The sequence below is a fragment of the Lupinus angustifolius genome, chromosome LG17 (assembly GCF_001865875.1).
Source record: "Lupinus angustifolius cultivar Tanjil chromosome LG17, LupAngTanjil_v1.0, whole genome shotgun sequence".
NCBI lineage: Eukaryota > Viridiplantae > Streptophyta > Magnoliopsida > Fabales > Fabaceae > Lupinus > Lupinus angustifolius.
The window spans coordinates 14,716,901-14,736,735 of NC_032025.1; the positions used below are offsets into that span (position 1 = coordinate 14,716,901).

Here is a 19,835-nt window from a genome sequence, read left to right on the forward strand (position 1 = left end):
TTTAGATCAGTCTGAAGAGTTATATATGTTAAACTAAGACCACTCTCCTATGCATACACAATGCACCAAGCAGTCAATAAAAGAGAAATAATATGCACACTAAGTGCAGTAGCAAAAAACAGAGGGAAAAAATGAAAAGAAGTTATATTTGAAACCCATTTCTGTTATTAATACTAAAATTGCATTATTTCTAACAGTCCTCCTTAATTCAGCATTCATAACCCATTTTTTACACTTATTTTCATTCTCATCCTCTCAAACCTTTCTCTCTTCAAAGATTTTGTGAAAACATCAGCCAATTGCTTTTCTGAACTGCAGAATTTCAGCTTGACATTCCCCTTGCTCACTTGTTCTCTTATGTAGTGAAATCTAGTCTCCATATGCTTACTTCTTTTATGAGAGACTGGATTTGGTGATAAATTGATTGTTGATTTGTTGTCGATCATCAACAAAATCCCATCATCTTGCTTTATCTTCAATTCTGAGAGTAAACCTCCATCCAAACAACTTTATACTTAGAGACCTCACCATCTGGTTTCAACATAGTCTTGTATACTCATTTCACAACTATAGCTTTCTTTCCTCTTGGCAATTCAGTTAGAGTCCAAATATTGTTTCTTTCTATAGACCTCAGTTCTTCCTCCATTGCGTCAACCCAATGTGTTTGGTTCAAAGCATCTTCCACATCTATTGGTTCCATCTCATCAAGCAATGCCATATGCACAAAATCACCATTTGCATTGATTGTTGAGTCAGAGAAAACCTCATAGTCACTTAGTCTTGAAGGCGGTTGTTTGAGTCTCTAAGTTGTTGGAAGATTCACCATTGTACTAGGCACAACAACTAGATTAGATGTTATAGTCTCACCAATGCCACTTTCATAAGCTTCTTCAAATTGCAATAGGGTCTCTTGACCTTTATTAGAACTTTTAAGGTTACAATTGTCCTTTATAATTGTTGATTGAAGGTACTTTTGGTCACTGATCTCTATGCTACTCTTGAAGGTTCTGTTGGCTGAAAGTGGAGCCTTCATGATTTTGTGTTTGTTTTTGTCAAACACCTTCGGTATACCATCCTTCATCTCCATGGTATATCCCTTTTCCAGCAACTGTCCAAGACTGAGCAAATTGTTCTTCATCTTAGATACATGTAGGACATTTGAGATGTAGGCTTTCTTCCCATTTCTTATTTGGATCATCATCTTGCCAATTCCTTCTGTAGTGACTACACTATGGTTGGCAAACTTAATCTTGCTCTTTTCTGGTTCATCAAGTGTTATGAACCAATTTTTCTTGTCTGTCATATGTTTTGAACATCTAGTGCCAAGGTACTAGAGTCACCACTTTCATCACTGTTCTTCACAGTAGTCATAAGCAAGTATTGATCATCATCATCTGATCCTTCATTTTATGCCAATCTTGTTTCTTCATCTTTGATACTCAACAACTTCTTTGACTTACATTCTACTGCATAATATTCATATTCTCTACAATTATAGCACTAAACCCTCTTCTTGTCAAACCTCCTTTTATTCATTGAGTCTCTTCTTTGATCATGGTCAATGTTGTTTGTGCTGTTTGGTCTTTGAGATGAAGAACCTTGCTCAAATTTGTTCCACTTCTCCTTCTTCTTATTCTTATCCACTGTCTAGAAGGCTTCTTGAAAGATTGTACTTGGAGTGCATGATCATCATTTTTCTCTAAGCCTCTCTCTTTAAGCCTTTTTTCATGAGTTTCAAGAGAGCTTTGCAACTCTTCAATCTTATAATCTTAAATATTCTTGGACTCCTCTATTGCAACAACAATGTGGTCATACTTAGGAGTTAGAGTCCTAAGTATCTTCTCAATAACAGATTGCCCTTTCACCTCTTCTCCACACGATTTCGTTTGGTTGATGAGTGTGAGAATCTTGGTGAAGTAATCTGCTATTGTCTCATTCTCCTCTATTCGAAGGAGTTCATACTTTCTCCTTATTGTTTGAAGTTTCACTTTCTTCATTTTTGCAGCCCTTTCATAGCTTTTCTCCATGCTTCCTTTATTGACTTGCCACCAACAAGTCTCTCAAAGTTGGCTCCATCAACACATTGATGGATTAAGAATAAAGCTTTGCAATCTTTCTTCTTGGATTCTCTATAACTCGTCCTTTGAGCCTCATTTGTATTCTCCTCAACTTCTTGGTACCCATTTAGAACAATCTCATACACTTCTTGAAATCCAAAGATTGTCTTCATTTGGATTCTCCATCTATCATAATTATTGGAATCAAGAATTGGTAGTGACATTGCAAACCCATTACCATTTGCCATGATAGATCTAAGATCCTGCAATCTTTTTTCCTTGTTGTCCCGCTATCCGTTCTTCTCTTCCCACTTCAAATCACATCCCAAGATCCACCAAGAATCTTGCTTCAACCTTGCTCTTGATACCACTGTTAAACCAAGACCATTCTCTTATGCATACACAATGCATCAAACAACCAATAAAAGAGAAATAATATGCACACTAAGTGTAGTAGTAGAAAAGAGAGGAAAAATGAAAAGAAGTTATGTTTGAGAGAAATGTGTATTATCAAGAATAATGAAGAAGAATGAACTAAGTTGTATTGAAAATGTATTGAATATCAATTACAACAATCATTATATATTTGAAATGCTAAGTGTTATTTATAACTTCCAAATTCCGACCAACTCTAACTAACTTTCTATGCTAGGAAAGTATACAGAATAACAGACTGAAATAGCCCAAACTTCTACTGGTGAAAGTTTCTTCATTTTCTGTTATTCCCAAATTTCTACTAAACTTCTATTAGTGGAAGTTTCCTCATTTTTTGTTATTAATGCTAAAATTACATTATTGTTATTCCCAAGTACAAGGTTGGTGGTGACGAAGATGGCTAATCATGTACTTGGTGTCGCGCCCTGATTTTCGGCCGAACGCTGGTCACACCATTGATTTGGAGTCACCACCACGTTTTTGCGGCCCCAAAATGTAGAAAACCCTTTTGTGCCCAAATATAGGAAAGACTTGGCCTTTGATCTAGATCTCTAGATTCGGGAGTCAGTTACGGATTGGGGAAGGTACTAGTACCCCGTCCGCTCGTTATTAAACAGTACCCGCAATAATCGCACAAAATTAAGTATACCCTAAAGCTTTATTAAATCAAATAATTATTTACAAAAATGTTTTATTTTTTATTTTTATGTCTAACAAGAGTTTATATTGCTCCTACGTATCTCTGCGTGCAATAGGGAAATCAAGACTACGTAGTTCTTGGGTAGAAAATGCTTGTGTGTTGATTGATTTTAGTTAATGAAAAGTGGTTTGAAAATTTATGGGACGACTATAGATAGGGTTAAAGAGGACGATAAAGTTTACCCCATATCATTTTACCCTCGTAAAAAAAAAGAGGCAGTACGACAGTCGCTCACCGCTTTCTTACTAACATGATAATAAAAGAAGAGACAATACGATAACCGCTCACCGCTTTTAATTAAACAGGGTAATGAGATAAGGGTTTAGTATATATTTTCTTATCCATATTAGAGAAAAGAAGAGGAAGTACGATAGTCGCTCACCTCTTTCCTACTAACAAGATAATAAAATAATACTCAAGTTCATACTCTTTCTCTAACCTTAGCACTTGAAAAATATTTTTCTCTTATTGAATTAATTTTATGAAAAAAACTTATTATTTCAAAGATTTATATCATAAAATACTATTGATAATGACTCTTGATCCACACATTAAATATAATTTCAAAAATAGTATCTTATTTATTGATGTTTCAAATAAATATGACACATATTAATTATTGACGAGTTTTTGATATTTACAAGAAACGACATTAAGAATAGTTAATTACTTTATTTTGAAATTTGTCATCTTTTATTAAAAGTTAGGATAAAACTTTAGAATATAAAGACGACATTGACCATCTACCGCCAATCCCATTACCCTAGAAAGAAGAGGTAATACGACAATCACTCACCACTTTCTATTCGAAGAGAAAGGAAGATACGGCTCAATTCGTTCACCAATCTCCTAAATTCTTACTTAAAATCTATTTTTACGCTCGAATAAAAATAAAATTATTGATATAACATGTATATTTTTTATTTTTTTTATTTCATGACTAAATGAAAAAACAACAAAACAAAATGAATACATTAAAGTAGCATGCTACAAAACAACCAACAAATAAAATAGGAAATATGTTAACAAAAACAATAAACAAATAAAAGAAGCAAAACACTAGAAGACATATCTAAGTCCAAACATTGATTTTGGTTTTATTAATGACGGAATATCACACTCTTAATCTCAAACAAACAATAAAGACAAAAAAATAAGAAATGAATGAAAAATAAGGCAGCAACCCGTGGAAACTATGGAGGGGGAGAAGAAGACCCATTGGTCCTTGCCACTCATGACGAGGGGTTGCTGGTGGCACTACTTAGTTCTGTGAGTGTTTTTAAGGTATAGCCTCACTTAGGGTTAAGGTTAATGAATAGTCTTAAGGTAATCACTACTTAGTTCGTGAGTGTTTTTAATTGCAACTTAGTCCCTGGACCTCCTTAAAGTTTTTTAAAAAAAGACCTGGACAAAATTGAGTATTCACATTGAGGCAAAGATAATGTCTCGAAAAAACATTAGAAATATCATTTATATTCCTAGGTTATTAATGTCATCATCCCAATTTACATGGTCTTTCATGCATATCAGAAGACAATTTCTATAATTGTGTCATACGCTATGACAATCAATAAGTCGCAATGTCAATCACTAGAAAGTGTGACCGTATTTACCTAGACCAATATTCAATCATGGTCAATTGTATGTAGTTGTTTCAAGAGTACAAAACAAAAAATGATGAAATTGATACATGACAAAGATAATAAACCACAGAAGACAACAACAAATGTCGTCTATAAAGAAGTTTTCCAAAATCTATAACATGTATTCTACAACTTATTTTACATTATGTTTGAAATATTTATTTCTAACTATTACATGTTTTTAAATAACAGATTTAATATCATCTCACTATAAAACAACTTTATATCAACAATCAAATATATATAAAACAAGGTTTACAAGGTAATATTTAGTCGCATTCTCCTATTAACAAATTTCATATTATTTTTCAACTAAATTCATTTAACTTTTCGCAACATTTTTTTAACAATACAGGGTTTTAGTAGGTAATCCGTGTTAACATTTTCATTAACAATTATCTTATCACTCTTTAATTAAATTTATGTCTCCTATTAGGTAAAAATTAAAATATGATTAAAGGTGTTGATTTAGTGACACATTAAGTTTTTCTATACTAATAGTAAATGTTTGATTCACCTGATTACACTTGTTGATAGAATCATATAGACGAAAGTGATTATTGTTTAGTAACTAATGGTAAATAAATGTTTTCCATTCTAGTTTATGAACTTATCTTATCCCTGGTGCTTCCAGGCACAAAAGGTTGTAGTTGTAGTATTAGCCTTCAAAGTTCTTGTTTGGGAATCAACTTTCAATTCCAAGTTCTTCACTCTATCAATAGATAATGGTTTCAATTACAGTTCCTTCTTCTCTCTATTCATCATCACCTTTCACCCTCTTTAATTCCCACAAGCTTTCTTCATCAATAAACTTCTCTAAACAAACTCAGGCATTTCTTCTTAGCAGCCATAGAAACTTATCTTTGCCATACAATTTGACTTCAACTTCCAAAAGGGGTCTTCCTTCAGTTTGCTTCTTCAACGCTAGAGACAAATCTGACACCAAGTTTCAGGACAAGGTACTTGCTTTTTCACTCATTCTCTCTTTTTTATAACTTTCTAGGAATTTTATGCATTACCCTCTATTTGATTGCTGATAAATTCAATGGAAATATTATTAGTTAGTGGAAAGTTTTTAAATTTATTTGATTTCAGTTTCTAGACAAAATAAATGGATGATAGAATTTCAATGGGGTAGTTAGAATTACCTCTCTTGAGGTTTTACACTTGACACCACTTTTTTCTTTCGTTTCAAAAGGTTACATTACCTCCTTTTTGGGAGTTCATTCTAATTTCAATGTAATCCTTCATGATAAGTGAGTGAAATGATAACATGAACTCAAGAAAAATTAGTGTCATTTTTGAAACAAATGAGTGTTCATTATAATTAATGTCAAACGAAACCTCTCCAATTTCAATATATGATTATCACCGGAGTTGTTTGTTGGCCTTGAATTTGCTCAGTGTTGAACAAATGTATCTAACTTTCTATGAAATTTGGGACATGCTTAAAGAAAAAGAAATAAGAAAGGAACAAATTTTAATGTGGATATCTGGTTGTGTTTGTAGTTAATCCAATAACCTGATTTACTATAATAATATGATATTGTGATTCCTTCTGCATGAGTAATTTTGGGTTTACTTAAGTGGCATCTATGAGGTAGAGGTCTTTATGCTTATTTTTGTTTCAAAGAATATATGAAATTTGATTATGTAATTTGCTCATGTTATTCTCTTTGTTTCTGGAATCTGGACAGGAATGGCCTATTCTTAGGCGCTGGGAGGTCCCTTGGCCGTGGCAAACAGTTTCATTAACCTCCCTTGCGTGTGGATTGGGGTGTGTTTTGAATAGCTACCGTGCTTTCATATCGAACATGAAATATTGGAAACCTGTTTAGTTATTTTACAAGGTTTTTGCATGTTATAATTATAACTTTTAAGTGCCAGATTGTGTTGTATGTTGAGCCAATAATTTATTCCCAGGCAGTTTTGTGTTGGCAGGTTTGGTTGAGGCAACGATTATACCATATCTCGGGATTCGACCTGATCAGCTAAGTTTAGATGAGAAGGCAGAATTACTTTTTGTAGATCAAGGGTATGCAATTTTTTCTGACTTTTTTTACCATTGAAATTCTCGAAGTTAGTCAGAAAACTGCAAAAAACTTCCACATTTTGGTACTGTTTTTCCTAGTTTAGCCAGTGATTTGTGAAGAATATATGTGAAGCTGATATTTTATGTATAGCCAGACCACATGATGCTCATGACACTGATTGATATTCACAAGCTTAGGCTTCCCCTTGCTAACTTATTCTCTGATCATTTTCTTGAAATTTTCATCATTGTGAATATCTGAATGCATACTTCGTAATATTTTTTATAACTCTAGGCCTTCGTCCTGCCAACCTGTTATCTCATGTTGGGAAGTATAGAGTTAACTAGACCCATTTAGAAGTAGTGAAACATTTTTCTACTCTCTATACATAATAAGTAATAATTAAAGACAAGGTGCATACAATTCTGGGTTATGTTCTTATTTTCTCTTATTATTTTGGCAGCATCACAACTGCTGTTGTACTTGGAGTTATATTCGCTACTGCCAACACTTTCCAGCCACTCCCTGAAGACTTATTCAAATATGGTATTATCATTTGACAACCTTTAATGTATATTTAGGGTACAGGCAAAAGGCTTTATCTATCTATTGAACCAACAAGGTGTTGGTCTAGTGGTGTAAGGTCCCATTAGATCCCCAGGAAGACCAAAAGGTCAAGAGTTCGATTCCTGGGAGCGACACTTGTTGGGATGGACATCCACGAACCCTGAAAGGAATTAATTTTTTACCCAAAAGCGTGAGGAGATACCATTGATAGTACAAAAAAGAGGCTTCTATTGATTATATTGATGACTGGCATTGTGCCTTAAAACTGTTGTTAAAGTGATAGTCAACTTAAATAATGTCATTGGCTCATTGCCACTACGAGTTTTCAGTTTCATGTTTTAACATGTCTGTGTAGCTTTCGTTGCAGGATATTGGTAAGCTCATTTTAGTCAGGTTTAGTTTGCAATTGGTTGATGTAGAAGAATTAGAATATGTTATGCACTTATGCTTATTCCCATCCTAAAAACGTTGTTTCAGATTTGAGGGAACCTTTCAATCTTCAAAAGGGGTGGCTTTTGTGGGCAGGAATTGGACTTGTTGGTGCTCTAATAGCCATTTCATTGACAGGAGTTGTTTTGTCCTTCTTCAATGGAGAGGCCCCACAAAGAGAGGTCAATAATTTATTTTCTAAATTTCACAGGCAGATGCAGATGTAGTTCTTAATGTCTATTTGTTGAACTATTCACATCACGGGTTGGGAGGAGGCAATTTAGGTTCACCGTCACTCAAAGACCACAAGAATTGAATTTACCGACCTTAGATTTACTCAAAGTTTAGTACCCTGTTGTTATTTTGTGGTATGGATCTTCCCTAATAACTAGAGGTTAATCAGATTGCCATTGTTTGGTATGGATCTTCCGTAATAACTAGAGGTTGATTAAATTAACTTCATCGTTTGATGAGTGTAAATCAATTATCCTAATGCACTTTAGTTAGACTAGGAAAAGTTCCTCTAAAGTGATCTCGTCTCTAAAGTGAGCAAATGGGGGTGTATTCATTCATTCCATTATTTATTTTGTGACGATCATGTTGCATTTTGTTAACTCAATAGTGAGCACACTCTTACTCGCCCACTTTAGAGGGTAAATTACTTGTATTCTGTTTGAGATTACCTTTTACAGTAGAGTTTGATTTTTATGGGTTTTTAACCTTGTAGTCATCTCTTATTAGCTTCTATAAACTGCTTTTCAGACTGATGCTCTTGTTAGCTTGCTTCCATTAATTGGTTCTTCAAGTGTCAGGTACTTTAAAATATCCAACCCCCACCCCACCCCCATTTATATATGTTTGGGCTGAAATATATCGGAATTAAGAAGTGCCCTATCAATGAAAAGAAGAACAAATTTCAAAAGTTCATACATAGCTCTGGATTTCAGTTTCTTAAGCAAGGGATTAATTATCTTTATTTTCATTATAGCACTGCTTGCTTGGTAGGCATCACAGGTGTTCTTGCTCCACTTCTTGAAGAGACCGTTTTTCGAGGTTTTTTCATGACTTCCCTAACTAAGTGGTATTGCTTGCCTTCATGTCTTTACCTTTTTCATTTAGTTTCCTGTGATTTCGTAATCAAGTTTTTTCTGTTTACACCTTTTCAATTTTATATACTATAATAAAATATGTTGGTGAAAGAAACATCAGCTTGCCTTATAAGTGATTTTTTTACTTAGACATTAGATGGTCAGGTTATTGAATATAGAAAGTTTAAACAAGTACAGCTTCTTTTGTACTGTAGTGAGCTTAGGGTTGCATAGTGAAGGTAAAGTTGACTTAGGCTGCATAGTGAAGTTTGCGTTCTGCTATCTAATTTCTATATTTTCTTCCTGATATGTTTCTCTGACATTGGCTTATTTGGACTTGAAACTTAGGTAGTGGTTTTACAAATACGTTGTGAGCTTCAGATATGGGATTTGATCTTTAAGGGTCTGTTTGTGAGTTGAGTTTTGGAGGGCAAGGAATGGAAATGGAAGGATTCAAAGCCATAAAATACACTTATGAGATAACTCTCAAGCCTTCCTTTCCTCTCCAAAACTCATCTCGCAAACAGAACCTGAGAGACTTAATATAGCATATATGTGGGCAGGTTTTCTCTCCAAATATTTTGTAAAGCTCCTTGCCATATCGTTCCATGCTTGAAGGGATTGTTCCATAGTTACGGTCTTACGGAATTTGTTTTCGCCCATGTTGTCCTATGACTCAGTTCATGAGAAACCATTCATGCACATTTATGACTTGGGTCGCTTTAGCTTGTGATTCAGTTCACTTAAATAATGAATTTGTTCCCATAATAGAAAGGAAAGAAATTGCATGAAGAAAATAGTAGTAAAGGCAAGATTTACCTTGTTACCATGGCTGTTGCTGAGATCGAAATATGGAACTATAAAGAGGTTGAAATGGAAGTGTAATTTCAACATTAATATGTGCAAGTACAAATGATTACATTGTATACAAGCTTGCACATTTCAAATTGACAACAAGAAAAATTACAGCCTAGTGCATGAGGCTCCCACCTGGTGAGGATTGAGAATGGTAGATGTATACACCCTACCCCCGCAAGCGAAGAGAGGTTTGAGAGCATGACTTTTTTAGGTCATAAGGCAGCAACTTTGCTGTTGCACCAAGGTCTGATCCTCAAATTTCACATTGGCACGCACAATAACTTTCCTAGAAAAGCTAACAGAACTGTCCTATATATATAGAACCAACAATAGATGCTAAGTGGATTCAGTTAACACTCCTACACACCCTGGTTTGATGGTTGAGGGTACAGCGACTTCGATCTTGGCCGCGAGGAAGTTATGGTGTGATGCTGAGAGGGGCTTGGTTAGGAGATCAGCAAGTTGATGGACTGAAGAAATGTGGAAATATGAATTTGATGCTTGCAACAAAGTCTTGCATAATATGATAGTCATTGACCAAGTGCTTCATGAGAGTGAGTATGGAATATGTGTTAACACGGAGGTATATGGCCCCAATGTTACTGAAAAGAGGATAGGGGTTCTTTAGGTGGGGATCCAATTTCTTGAAGTAATTGGTGGAGCCACAAAAGTTCAGCTCTGGTAGTATTGTAGTAATAATGGTGCGATAGTCAGCTTCAGTGCAGGAGTATCTGGGTTCTGATGCTATCTCCTAGTCCACCAGAAACAATTTGCTGGTGCTCGTTTCTCCATCTAATCAGAGTATGGCACCATTGCCAATACCAGAACTGATTTTTTTGGCTCAACCAATTACTTCAATAACTTGGGTTCTGGCTTAAAAGGCCTCCATTCCTCTTTTCAGATAATATTGGTGCCATGTACCTATTGTCAATCCCATATTTCATCTACTTAATTAACCTCATATATGAATGAAATCAGCCAAGTTTTCTTAGCCAGGATTTTCTATTGTGGCAAATTTATTGCTTGCGGGTATCAGTGATTTATAGGGAAACTGGTTACTCATAACTTTCGAACAGTTTTAACAACAATATTATGTAAGATCATATTTTATGCAAACTAATAGTGCTCCTGTCAGAGTTATTTGGAGTGACAATGTTAGGCTAGACCAAGACTTGAACTTCACTTAGTCTTCTTTTATGAAAATTAATCTGCATTGGTAAATTGGTGAAGCTTATGTAAAAAATTTGTAGGTTTAACTAGTCTGAGGGGATTGCCTCATTTAAGTTGTTTTAATGTTATATGAACTATTGAATGTTAATGGTACTAGTTTTCTCATACATGTTCAATCTCACTGCAGGGTTCCTACACCAGTTGCTGTCATCATTAGTGCTGCTGTGTTTGCCCTTGCCCATTTCACTCCTGGAGAATTTCCACAGTTGTTCGTTCTAGGTATCGGATAATTACAAGATAAAACGATCTTCAGTAATGGCAACAAAGAAGTTTCTTTTATATAATTTGTGTAGATGCTGAGCATGCAAATATTTACCTTGGACAATGAGAAAGAAAATGATAAACTTAATCTCTCTTGAAATTTGTGATTGTATCTCAATCTATTTTGAAGATGATAATAGAAATTTATGACATCTCTAGGGGCTGCTTTGGGGATTTCTTATGCTCAAACTCATAACCTTCTCACTCCCATTACCATCCATGCTTTATGGAACTCAGGAGTTATATTATTTCTCACTTTTCTTCAGGTATATTTATGAGTCTATGAATGTGCTTGCTCATTGTGGTTTACTTGTATCCTGATGCGAGTTGGGTTTTGAAAGGGAATGAAGGGAAATGGAAGACTTCAGAATCATCTTACCGATATATTTCATAGCTCTCAAGCCTTCTATTTCTATTCTCCCCGTTTCAAAATTCAACTCGTAAACAGACCCTTGTGTAAACCGTTTAACCGTGTTAGTCTTTACAATTGAGTTTTTATTAAGTGCTAACGACACTTCTTCTCATGTTTGTAAATATAGCTTCAAGGATATGATATCAAAGAAATATTGCAGACTGTTTGATGGGAACATTCTCTCCTTTGCATAGACATGGAGCATGTACAGTACATAACACAGAACCATTTCTTTGAATAACTATGCTCCCTTTCGCTGTTGTAAAATATAACTCAGATTGTTGTTTAAAGCAGTGAACTAGAAAATTATATTTTTGGCTATGGCTTTTAAGATATATAATGAACTTTGATGTTTTAAGCAGGCTTTGATCTTGTACAAGGAGAATTTACCACATGGCAAAAACCACTTCATTTTCATGTTTATTATTGATGATAAACTTTATGATGTGACCGAAAGTAAGATAGATAAGAAGTGAGATACAATATAAGAGATGAGATTAGAGAAAATGTCAGAGAAATATAGCTAACAAAATATTATTTATCTCTGTTGGGTCAATTGATATTTATTAAAATTCACCTTTTTTGGCATGTTGGAAAGTCAATTTGGTTCATACTAACCTTGTAATGTTGCTACATGGTTTTTTTCTTTGCATGTTGGGATACTCAACCTGATTTGTTTTACAAATAAAATACAATACTATACTTGATTACTAAATAAAGTTGATGTGTGGTTTGGTTTTGTTAGTGGTTTAGGATATGTTCTTTGAGGTAATTATTTCTATGCATATAAGAAAAATATTATAGTTATTATAATATGTAATTTAGTAATTATGTCTTAATTTGTAAAAAATAATTGTGTACCTTAAAAATTTAGAAAATTTTAATATATAGCTTTAAAGGTTTTAGAAAATATACAGGGATATTTTAAGATAAATTTTGCAAAAATTAACTATAAATTTTCTAAAATTAAAAACATTGTATATGAAAGATACAAAGTTTGATAAAATCACAATCACTACAAATTATAATTTACTTTACTAATCGAAAAGAAACATTACACCAAAGAAAATAACTGTTACATGATGATGATATTGATACTAGTTCTATGATGAAGTTTTACTTACAATCTACATATTCCACAATATTTTGGCCGATCTTTTTCCTTAGGGTTTGTTTGTGAGTTGGTATTTACAGGGTAAGGGAGAGAAAGGGAAGAGTTGAAAGACATGAAATTCACTTATGAGGTGGCTCTCAAGCCTTCTTTTTCTCCAAAACCAAACTCGCAAACAGACCTTTAAGATCCATATATGTGTTGATTTTGGATAACTAGTTGTTTATTATATTTGATCAATTCTAATGAAGTTGATCACATCTAGAATTCTATATTGGTCGAGTAACCTATACTCGTGATTACTTTTCAAACCAAGATGATTAATATTGATGAATTAAACTAGGGATTGTTTTGGAGGAATCATTTGAAAAACATCAACTACAACTCTGCAAGTAATTGGAAACTTAAAGTCCTAATGCATTAGACACAAGTCACATTCATTATTTGCATTTGATTAACATTATATATAGTATATATGTTTATGTTAAATGTTTATTTGTGTTTCTCTAATTGTAATATTCTATGAAAATCTAGCTTGTTGTTTATATGTATGATTTGATATCTACCCATCCTATGTTTGTTGCATATATTGTGTAGACGACTCTAATTTTCAAGAGATTACACTTAACATGTTTTAGGGAAACCCTAGATGATGTAATTTTGACTTTTTGTTCATTTCCTTTTTTACTCGTTAAAATGATTTTGATTTTCAAATAATATTATTTATATAATATCATAAGAAATCAATTTTACTCTATTGTTACATACTTCCTTTATTATTACTAACTAATAGTTTACTCGTGCACTTGCACGTGTTGCTTCTTTATTTATGCATAATGCTCAAATAATGTACATATATTTTATAATGCCAATAAATCATATATTGAACCATTTTTTTTGCATTCATAATAATTACTTTAAAAATCATATATGGAATCTTGTACAATTAGGTGTTAGAGAGAGAGAAAATTATATGGATAATGCATAAAAACTAAATTGTAAACTAAACTACATAAAAGAGAAGTAATATTTTGAGTTATTCTCTATTTATATTTTATTTTTAGTATTATATTGTTTTTATCTCTATTTTTTTCTCATTTGAAAATAGGTGTAACACAATAAATATTTGATAATTTTTTGAATGTTGATTCTCTTACCCTTTACATAATTATGAGGAAGATAGACAAAACGTTAATATGACAAAAAGTAAAATAAGTGACTCAAGAGCAAAATGTTAGAAAAGTCTTACGCGTGAGTTCATGAAAATTAAATTGTGTTAAATTTTCAACTTCAAATGTGTATAAAATCTTCCTTTTGTAAATTATTTGGGTGTGACTATTTTTCGACAATATATAGTTTGTCTAAATGTGACTATTTTGTAATATATGAAATTTGATTGAAGGTCATGTTAAACCATAATATCACAATTTAAAGTAAAAAATTCAAATCATACCAAGAAATTCCTAATTTTATGGTAGCATTACAAACACAGTTAATCAAATTCCTAAGTTTACTTCTCTTAGGTTAACTTTTAAGTTAATTTGGATCATATTCTCTAGTACGTGTTGCTATTGTAGGTATGTACCTGAAATTACAACCAAATTGTATAAATGACACTGAAGAAATGAAATAAAGGAAAATTTATATTTTATCAAAATCATACAGAGATACAAATTCAAAAGCACAACACCATTTATATGACTGGAGGAAAACTAAGTTGATATAGTTTTTTTATAATTAATTAAGATAAAAAGTTTCTTCATCATACAACATTTTAACATCCAGAAATATTAATAAAAATAATCATCAAATAATAGTAAATCTTACAACATTATGACAAACTAAAATCAAATTTTGACCATAAGAGAACTTTGACATCATATAAGTAACCATACTCCCAACATGACGTCTTAATTCCTGAAGAATCAGGATCAAACAATTAATAGGTTATATCATATGAAAAATTTCAATCAAATTACTATAAAAATCCCATCAAATATGAATCATTAGACAAAAATTACATGTTACCTTGATATAGTTAAAGTAACTATGTTGGACTTAAGAAAGCCATCATTTTGTTAACTTTTTAGGGTGTGATCATTCTTAAGATGATATCCTCGTAAATATGACGCTAAAGAAGAGAATTATTGGTAGAAAATATCTACAAAAATAATGAAATTAATGAGAACATATATACAAAATAAACAATCAACTGAAAAAATACACTTCAAAGAACAAATTTATAAAATAAACAAAAAATCTATGAAAAATAGACAAACAAATAAATGAAAAATGAGAACAAATCTACAGAATAAGAATAAATCTATAAAATAAACAAAAAATCAATAAAAGAAGATGCACCTTAAAGAACACATCTACAAGATAAGAACAAATTTACAATGATAAAAAATTAGTAGTGAGATGCAAAAATTATCATATTAGGTTGAACAAAGATAACTATACATATTTTATGTAATAATGGCGAAGTAAATCCGAAGAATGAAATATTTTCGATTGTAACTACCAAATAGAAGAATAGAGAGATATGAAACAAAGAAGAGAGATATGAAAAAGAGAATGAGAGAGAAAAAATGGTTGTGAAAAGGGTTTCAAATCCTATTTATTATTTGTCCTGAATCTCTGAAACAAAGAAGAAAACAGAATATGAAACAAAATTGAGAGAGAGAAAAAATGAATGTGAAAAGGAAATCAAATCCACTTTATTATAGATTTTTAATATTATTATAATTGTTATTTATGAGTTATTTTCAAACATAGTAAAAGTATTTTTATATTGTGGGTGAGGTTGTACATTGATCAGTGAAGTGTTTTAAGTGGGAAAACATTGTATAAGACTATAAGGTCACGAGATGTGTCCAGGTTGATGTGGCAAGGAGTTTTATTTTTGTTATATAGTTAATAGATAATATATTAATACGATATAAAATTATAGTGATGAATATTTAACCTATTTTTTGGTTTACTTTCCATTTTTATTTGGAAATTTATTTTTGAGAAATAAAGTGATAATAATTTTAAATAATAGATAAAATTAATATTAATTTTTCTCATTGAAAATTTTATTATACTTGGAAGACTGAAAGTATATTTTGAGCATTAAAAAGTAATTTGTTTCAACTTTATTCAACATGTTTTAAACTTCTAAAATTCTATACATTAAAATTTATTTTAAGTTCCAAAAAAATATTTCTAAAAAGAATAAAAAAATTCTTCAATTTTTAAAAAAGATCTCAAATTAATTTTTAAATAGTATTATTTATATAAGAGGAGTGATCCATTTACTCTAAGGTTTTGTTTGAGAGTTAGGAGGAAAAAGAGAAGGAGAAGATGAGAGGGTGAGGAGAAGGGAAGACAAATTCAAGTAAACCTCTTCCTTGTTTGAAAGTATGAAATCTAGATAGGAGGTGATGTATGGTTAATGTAATACAAAAATATTATTTTACCTTTCCTTTAAAAAATCAATAATATATTATGTATTATATAATGTACAAAAGAAGAACATAATGTAATTAGAAAATATTAGTAAGGATAATTATGTATTTAACCTTATTTTCCTCACAAAAAACCCAATTTGGGGGAACACCAAAAAATAGTATAATGAAGGCTTTGGAGGGTTTTAAAAATTCTCCAAAACTCTCTCCCTTCTCTAACTAAACTCCCATACAAGAGAATCATCTCCTAAGCCCTCCTTTTGCTTCCCTTCCACTTCAAAATAGGTATTCCAAACAAGTTTTCCCTATCATAGCCATCAATTCTAGGAAAATCCAATGATTTTAATTAGTTAGTAGATCTAAACTATTAGATGTCCATAGAATTGATGGCTAGGATGAGGAGTAAGTGAATCCTCACTCTTTATATAATATCCCAAAATATAATCTTTATTCTACTATGATAGACTCCATTTACTCCTTCTAGTAGAAAGAAAAAAAATATATACTGAAAATGTATAAGTTTTATACAATGTCAGTGCATCATCCATAATTATCATTGACTTTTCAAAAAAAATAATCTAAATAAATGGTAAATAGTGCATTGACTATGTATAAATTTTTACACTATTAGTGTATAGATAATATTGTCTTACTAGTAAAACATTATTATTCAATAGGTTACATTGAAGGAGAGAAAATTGTCCATATCAAAACCATTCATAACATATGTATTTGAAAAGTTGAATACACTTACCCAAAGTTCATCCATTAAAAAATCAAACAAAGGCGACAACAATTGAAAAGATAGGAAACAACTTTGGCACCTATTACTACTTTTAACAATTTGTGCTTCTTAGGGTGTTGTTGACTTGTAACTGCTTCTCAAGTTGTAAATCTTATCCAACATCTATTAAGGTCATGTTAATACTATTGTCCAACACTTGTTATAACCATGAAGGACCTTATATCACACCACGAAGATATGATAGAGAAAACATTAAATGTCAACTATGAATGATGAAGAAGGCTGAATTACTTGTGATACAAGTAACATCAAGACTACCAAAGCTGCATCTAATTCTGCTAATTATGATCATTATGTATTTTAGTCTATTGGTAGTTTCATTCTGTTGTAAATAGTAAGGACAATTTTGTCTTTTCATAAATTAGTTAGTTAAATAACTAACTTTCTATATATAGAGTTTGATTCTTATAATTGAAGATTAAGTTGAATGAGAATCACTCTGCTTCAATTACTTGCCAATCTTCATTTCTTTTCTCTGTTTCTCATATGCAAGAGAAGTTACAAATTCTCTTATCACAAAAGCTTCTGAAGCTTCCATGGCAAGTTGCAGTTTTCACATGGTATCAGAGCTTCTTCATTGAAGAGGCTCTGCTACTTTTCTGCTGCATCTTAATTCTTTGATTATGATTCTCTTTTCTCTTCTTTTCTTCCCTCTATTTTTCTGCAATTTCTAACCTAAACCGTTTTATGGAGAATCGCATAATCAGTGGTGTGAATCCTATTCAGGATCCTTCTTCACCTTTCTACATGAATTCAAATGAAAATCCTGGAGCAATTTTAGTTTCCCTTCTTCTGAACGGGGAGAACTATCATTCGTGGTTCCACGCCATGAGTATGGCATTGAAAATGAAGAATAAGTTGCAATTTATTGATGGATCACTTCCTAAGCCTCCAATTGATGATTCTACCTTTTCTATGTGGGATAGATGTAATATGCTGGTAGTTTCATGACAAACTTATTCAATTGACATCTCTGTTGCACAAAACATCCTTTGGATGGATACAACTTTTGAGATATGACAGGATCTCAAAGAAAGGTATTATAAGGGAGATATCTTTCGAATTTTAGAATTTCTCACTGAAATTCATACCTATAAAAAGGTAATTTTTCAATTGGATCATATTTCACTCATGTCAAAGGTTTATGGCAAGAGTTTGATAATTTTAGGCCAATTACAGCTTGCTCGTGCATAAATAAGTGTGAATGTGGACTGTTTCCAACTATTAAGGGATATAGAGAACTATATTATGTTATATGTTTTCTTAAAGGCTTAAATGATCAGTATGAGGCAGATATGTCACAAATAATGTTGATGGATCCATTGCCTGACATAAATAAAGTGTTTTCTCTGTTAATTCAACAAGGGAAACATCTTCACATGCATATAGTTGAACCAAGGATCTTAAATAGTTCTACTGATCATGGATATAATGCACATAATGTTAATGCTATAAATAACAATTCTAATTCCAACATAGGAAGAAATACAGGAACTGGTTATCAAAGACAATCAGGAAGATCTTCCTATGGTCAGTCAAGAGGTCAAAATGGTTCAGTCAAATTTGCAGGAGGAAGAACTAGTAGAATGTGCACCTTCTGTCATACACCAGGTCATACAATTGATCACTGTTATAAAAAACATGATTTTCCTCCAGGTTTTCAGAGGCAAAATGTTGTTAATAATGTCGCAACCAATCTGGAAAATGATGGTATTGAAGGAGGAAAGATAAAAGAAGATGTTGATTTTGAAGATAATGTGCCTATGATGCAACTAACCTCAGAGCAACACAAAACATTAATGACTATACTCCAACAATCAGGTCAACACCAACAGGTTCACAATGTCAACCAATTGAGTAATTTTTCTAGTGTGTCTATCACTAAACAAACCAATTCCCCCAATTCTAAAGGTAATGCTTACATTTTGTCCTGTACTATATCTAAATCTAACTCATGGATTTTAGATACAGGAGCTACAGATCATGTATGTGATACTATGTCTAGTTTTCATAATTTCAAACACATTAAGCTTGTCATTGTTACTTTGCCCAATGGAAGTCAAGTGTCAACTATCATTGCTGATACTATCATATTTTCTGCTGAGTTGTTCCTTACTGATGTGTTGTACATACCATCCTTTCACTATAATCTAGTTTCTATGTCAAAGTTATCAAATACCATCCCATGTAAACTAATATTTCTAGATAATGTTTGTCATATCCAGGAACTCCACGCTTTGAAGATGATTGGTATAGCTAGACTACAAGCTGGGCTTTATGTTATGAACATCTTGTCTTTGTCTCTACAACAGTCTACAATTAGTAGTTTTGTTCATAGTAGCATTTGTTCTTTTACAAACTATGATTGTAATCTTTGGCACAATAGGTTAGGACATTTGTCCCATCAAAAACTTCTTGTAATACAAAAGGATTTTCCTTTCATCAAATGTAATAAAGTTTTTGAACCTTGTGATGTGTGTCATTTGGCAAAGCAAAAGAGACTTCCTATAGTGACAATTTGTCCAAATATACTTCTCTCTTTGACCTTGTTCACATGGATATTTCGGGTTCATTATCTACACTTAGTGTCTCTGGATATAGGTATTTTTTTACCATTGTGGATGACAAGTCAAGATTTACATGGATATATTCTATGAAGTTAAAATCTGAAGTTCCAAATCTTGTTTAAAACTTTGTCTGTTTGGCCTATACTCAGTTTGGATACAAAATAAAGTGTATTCGTACTGATAATGG

The 19,835-nt window shown here is 32.2% G+C and overlaps 1 protein-coding gene across 2 annotated transcripts; it reads left to right on the top strand.

Moving 5' to 3' along the window:
* LOC109331375 lies at window positions 5,430–12,075 on the top strand. 2 transcript variants are annotated; one of them, XM_019565814.1, is made up of 10 exons: window positions 5,430–5,794; window positions 6,521–6,612; window positions 6,763–6,870; window positions 7,332–7,414; window positions 7,913–8,046; window positions 8,627–8,676; window positions 8,853–8,945; window positions 11,168–11,259; window positions 11,461–11,567; window positions 11,841–12,075. In XM_019565814.1, exons 1-10 carry the CDS (start codon window positions 5,561–5,563, stop codon window positions 11,880–11,882), a joined length of 1,035 nt encoding a protein of 344 aa, XP_019421359.1. In that variant the 5' UTR covers window positions 5,430–5,560; the 3' UTR covers window positions 11,883–12,075. The 2 variants fall into 2 exon arrangements, with proteins under 2 accessions (XP_019421359.1, XP_019421360.1); XM_019565815.1 differs by having other exon boundaries at window positions 6,533–6,612.

Bases quoted from the DNA above. Each gene is read 5' to 3' on its own strand.
- LOC109331375 (XM_019565814.1), top strand. From the start codon at position 5,561: ATGGTTTCAATTACAGTTCCTTCTTCTCTCTATTCATCATCACCTTTC. The intron at 5,795-6,520 runs GTACTTGCTTTT...TCTTTGTTTCTG, and splicing joins ACACCAAGTTTCAGGACAAG to GAATCTGGACAGGAATGGCC. The intron at 6,871-7,331 runs GTATGCAATTTT...TTATTTTGGCAG, and splicing joins TTACTTTTTGTAGATCAAGG to CATCACAACTGCTGTTGTAC.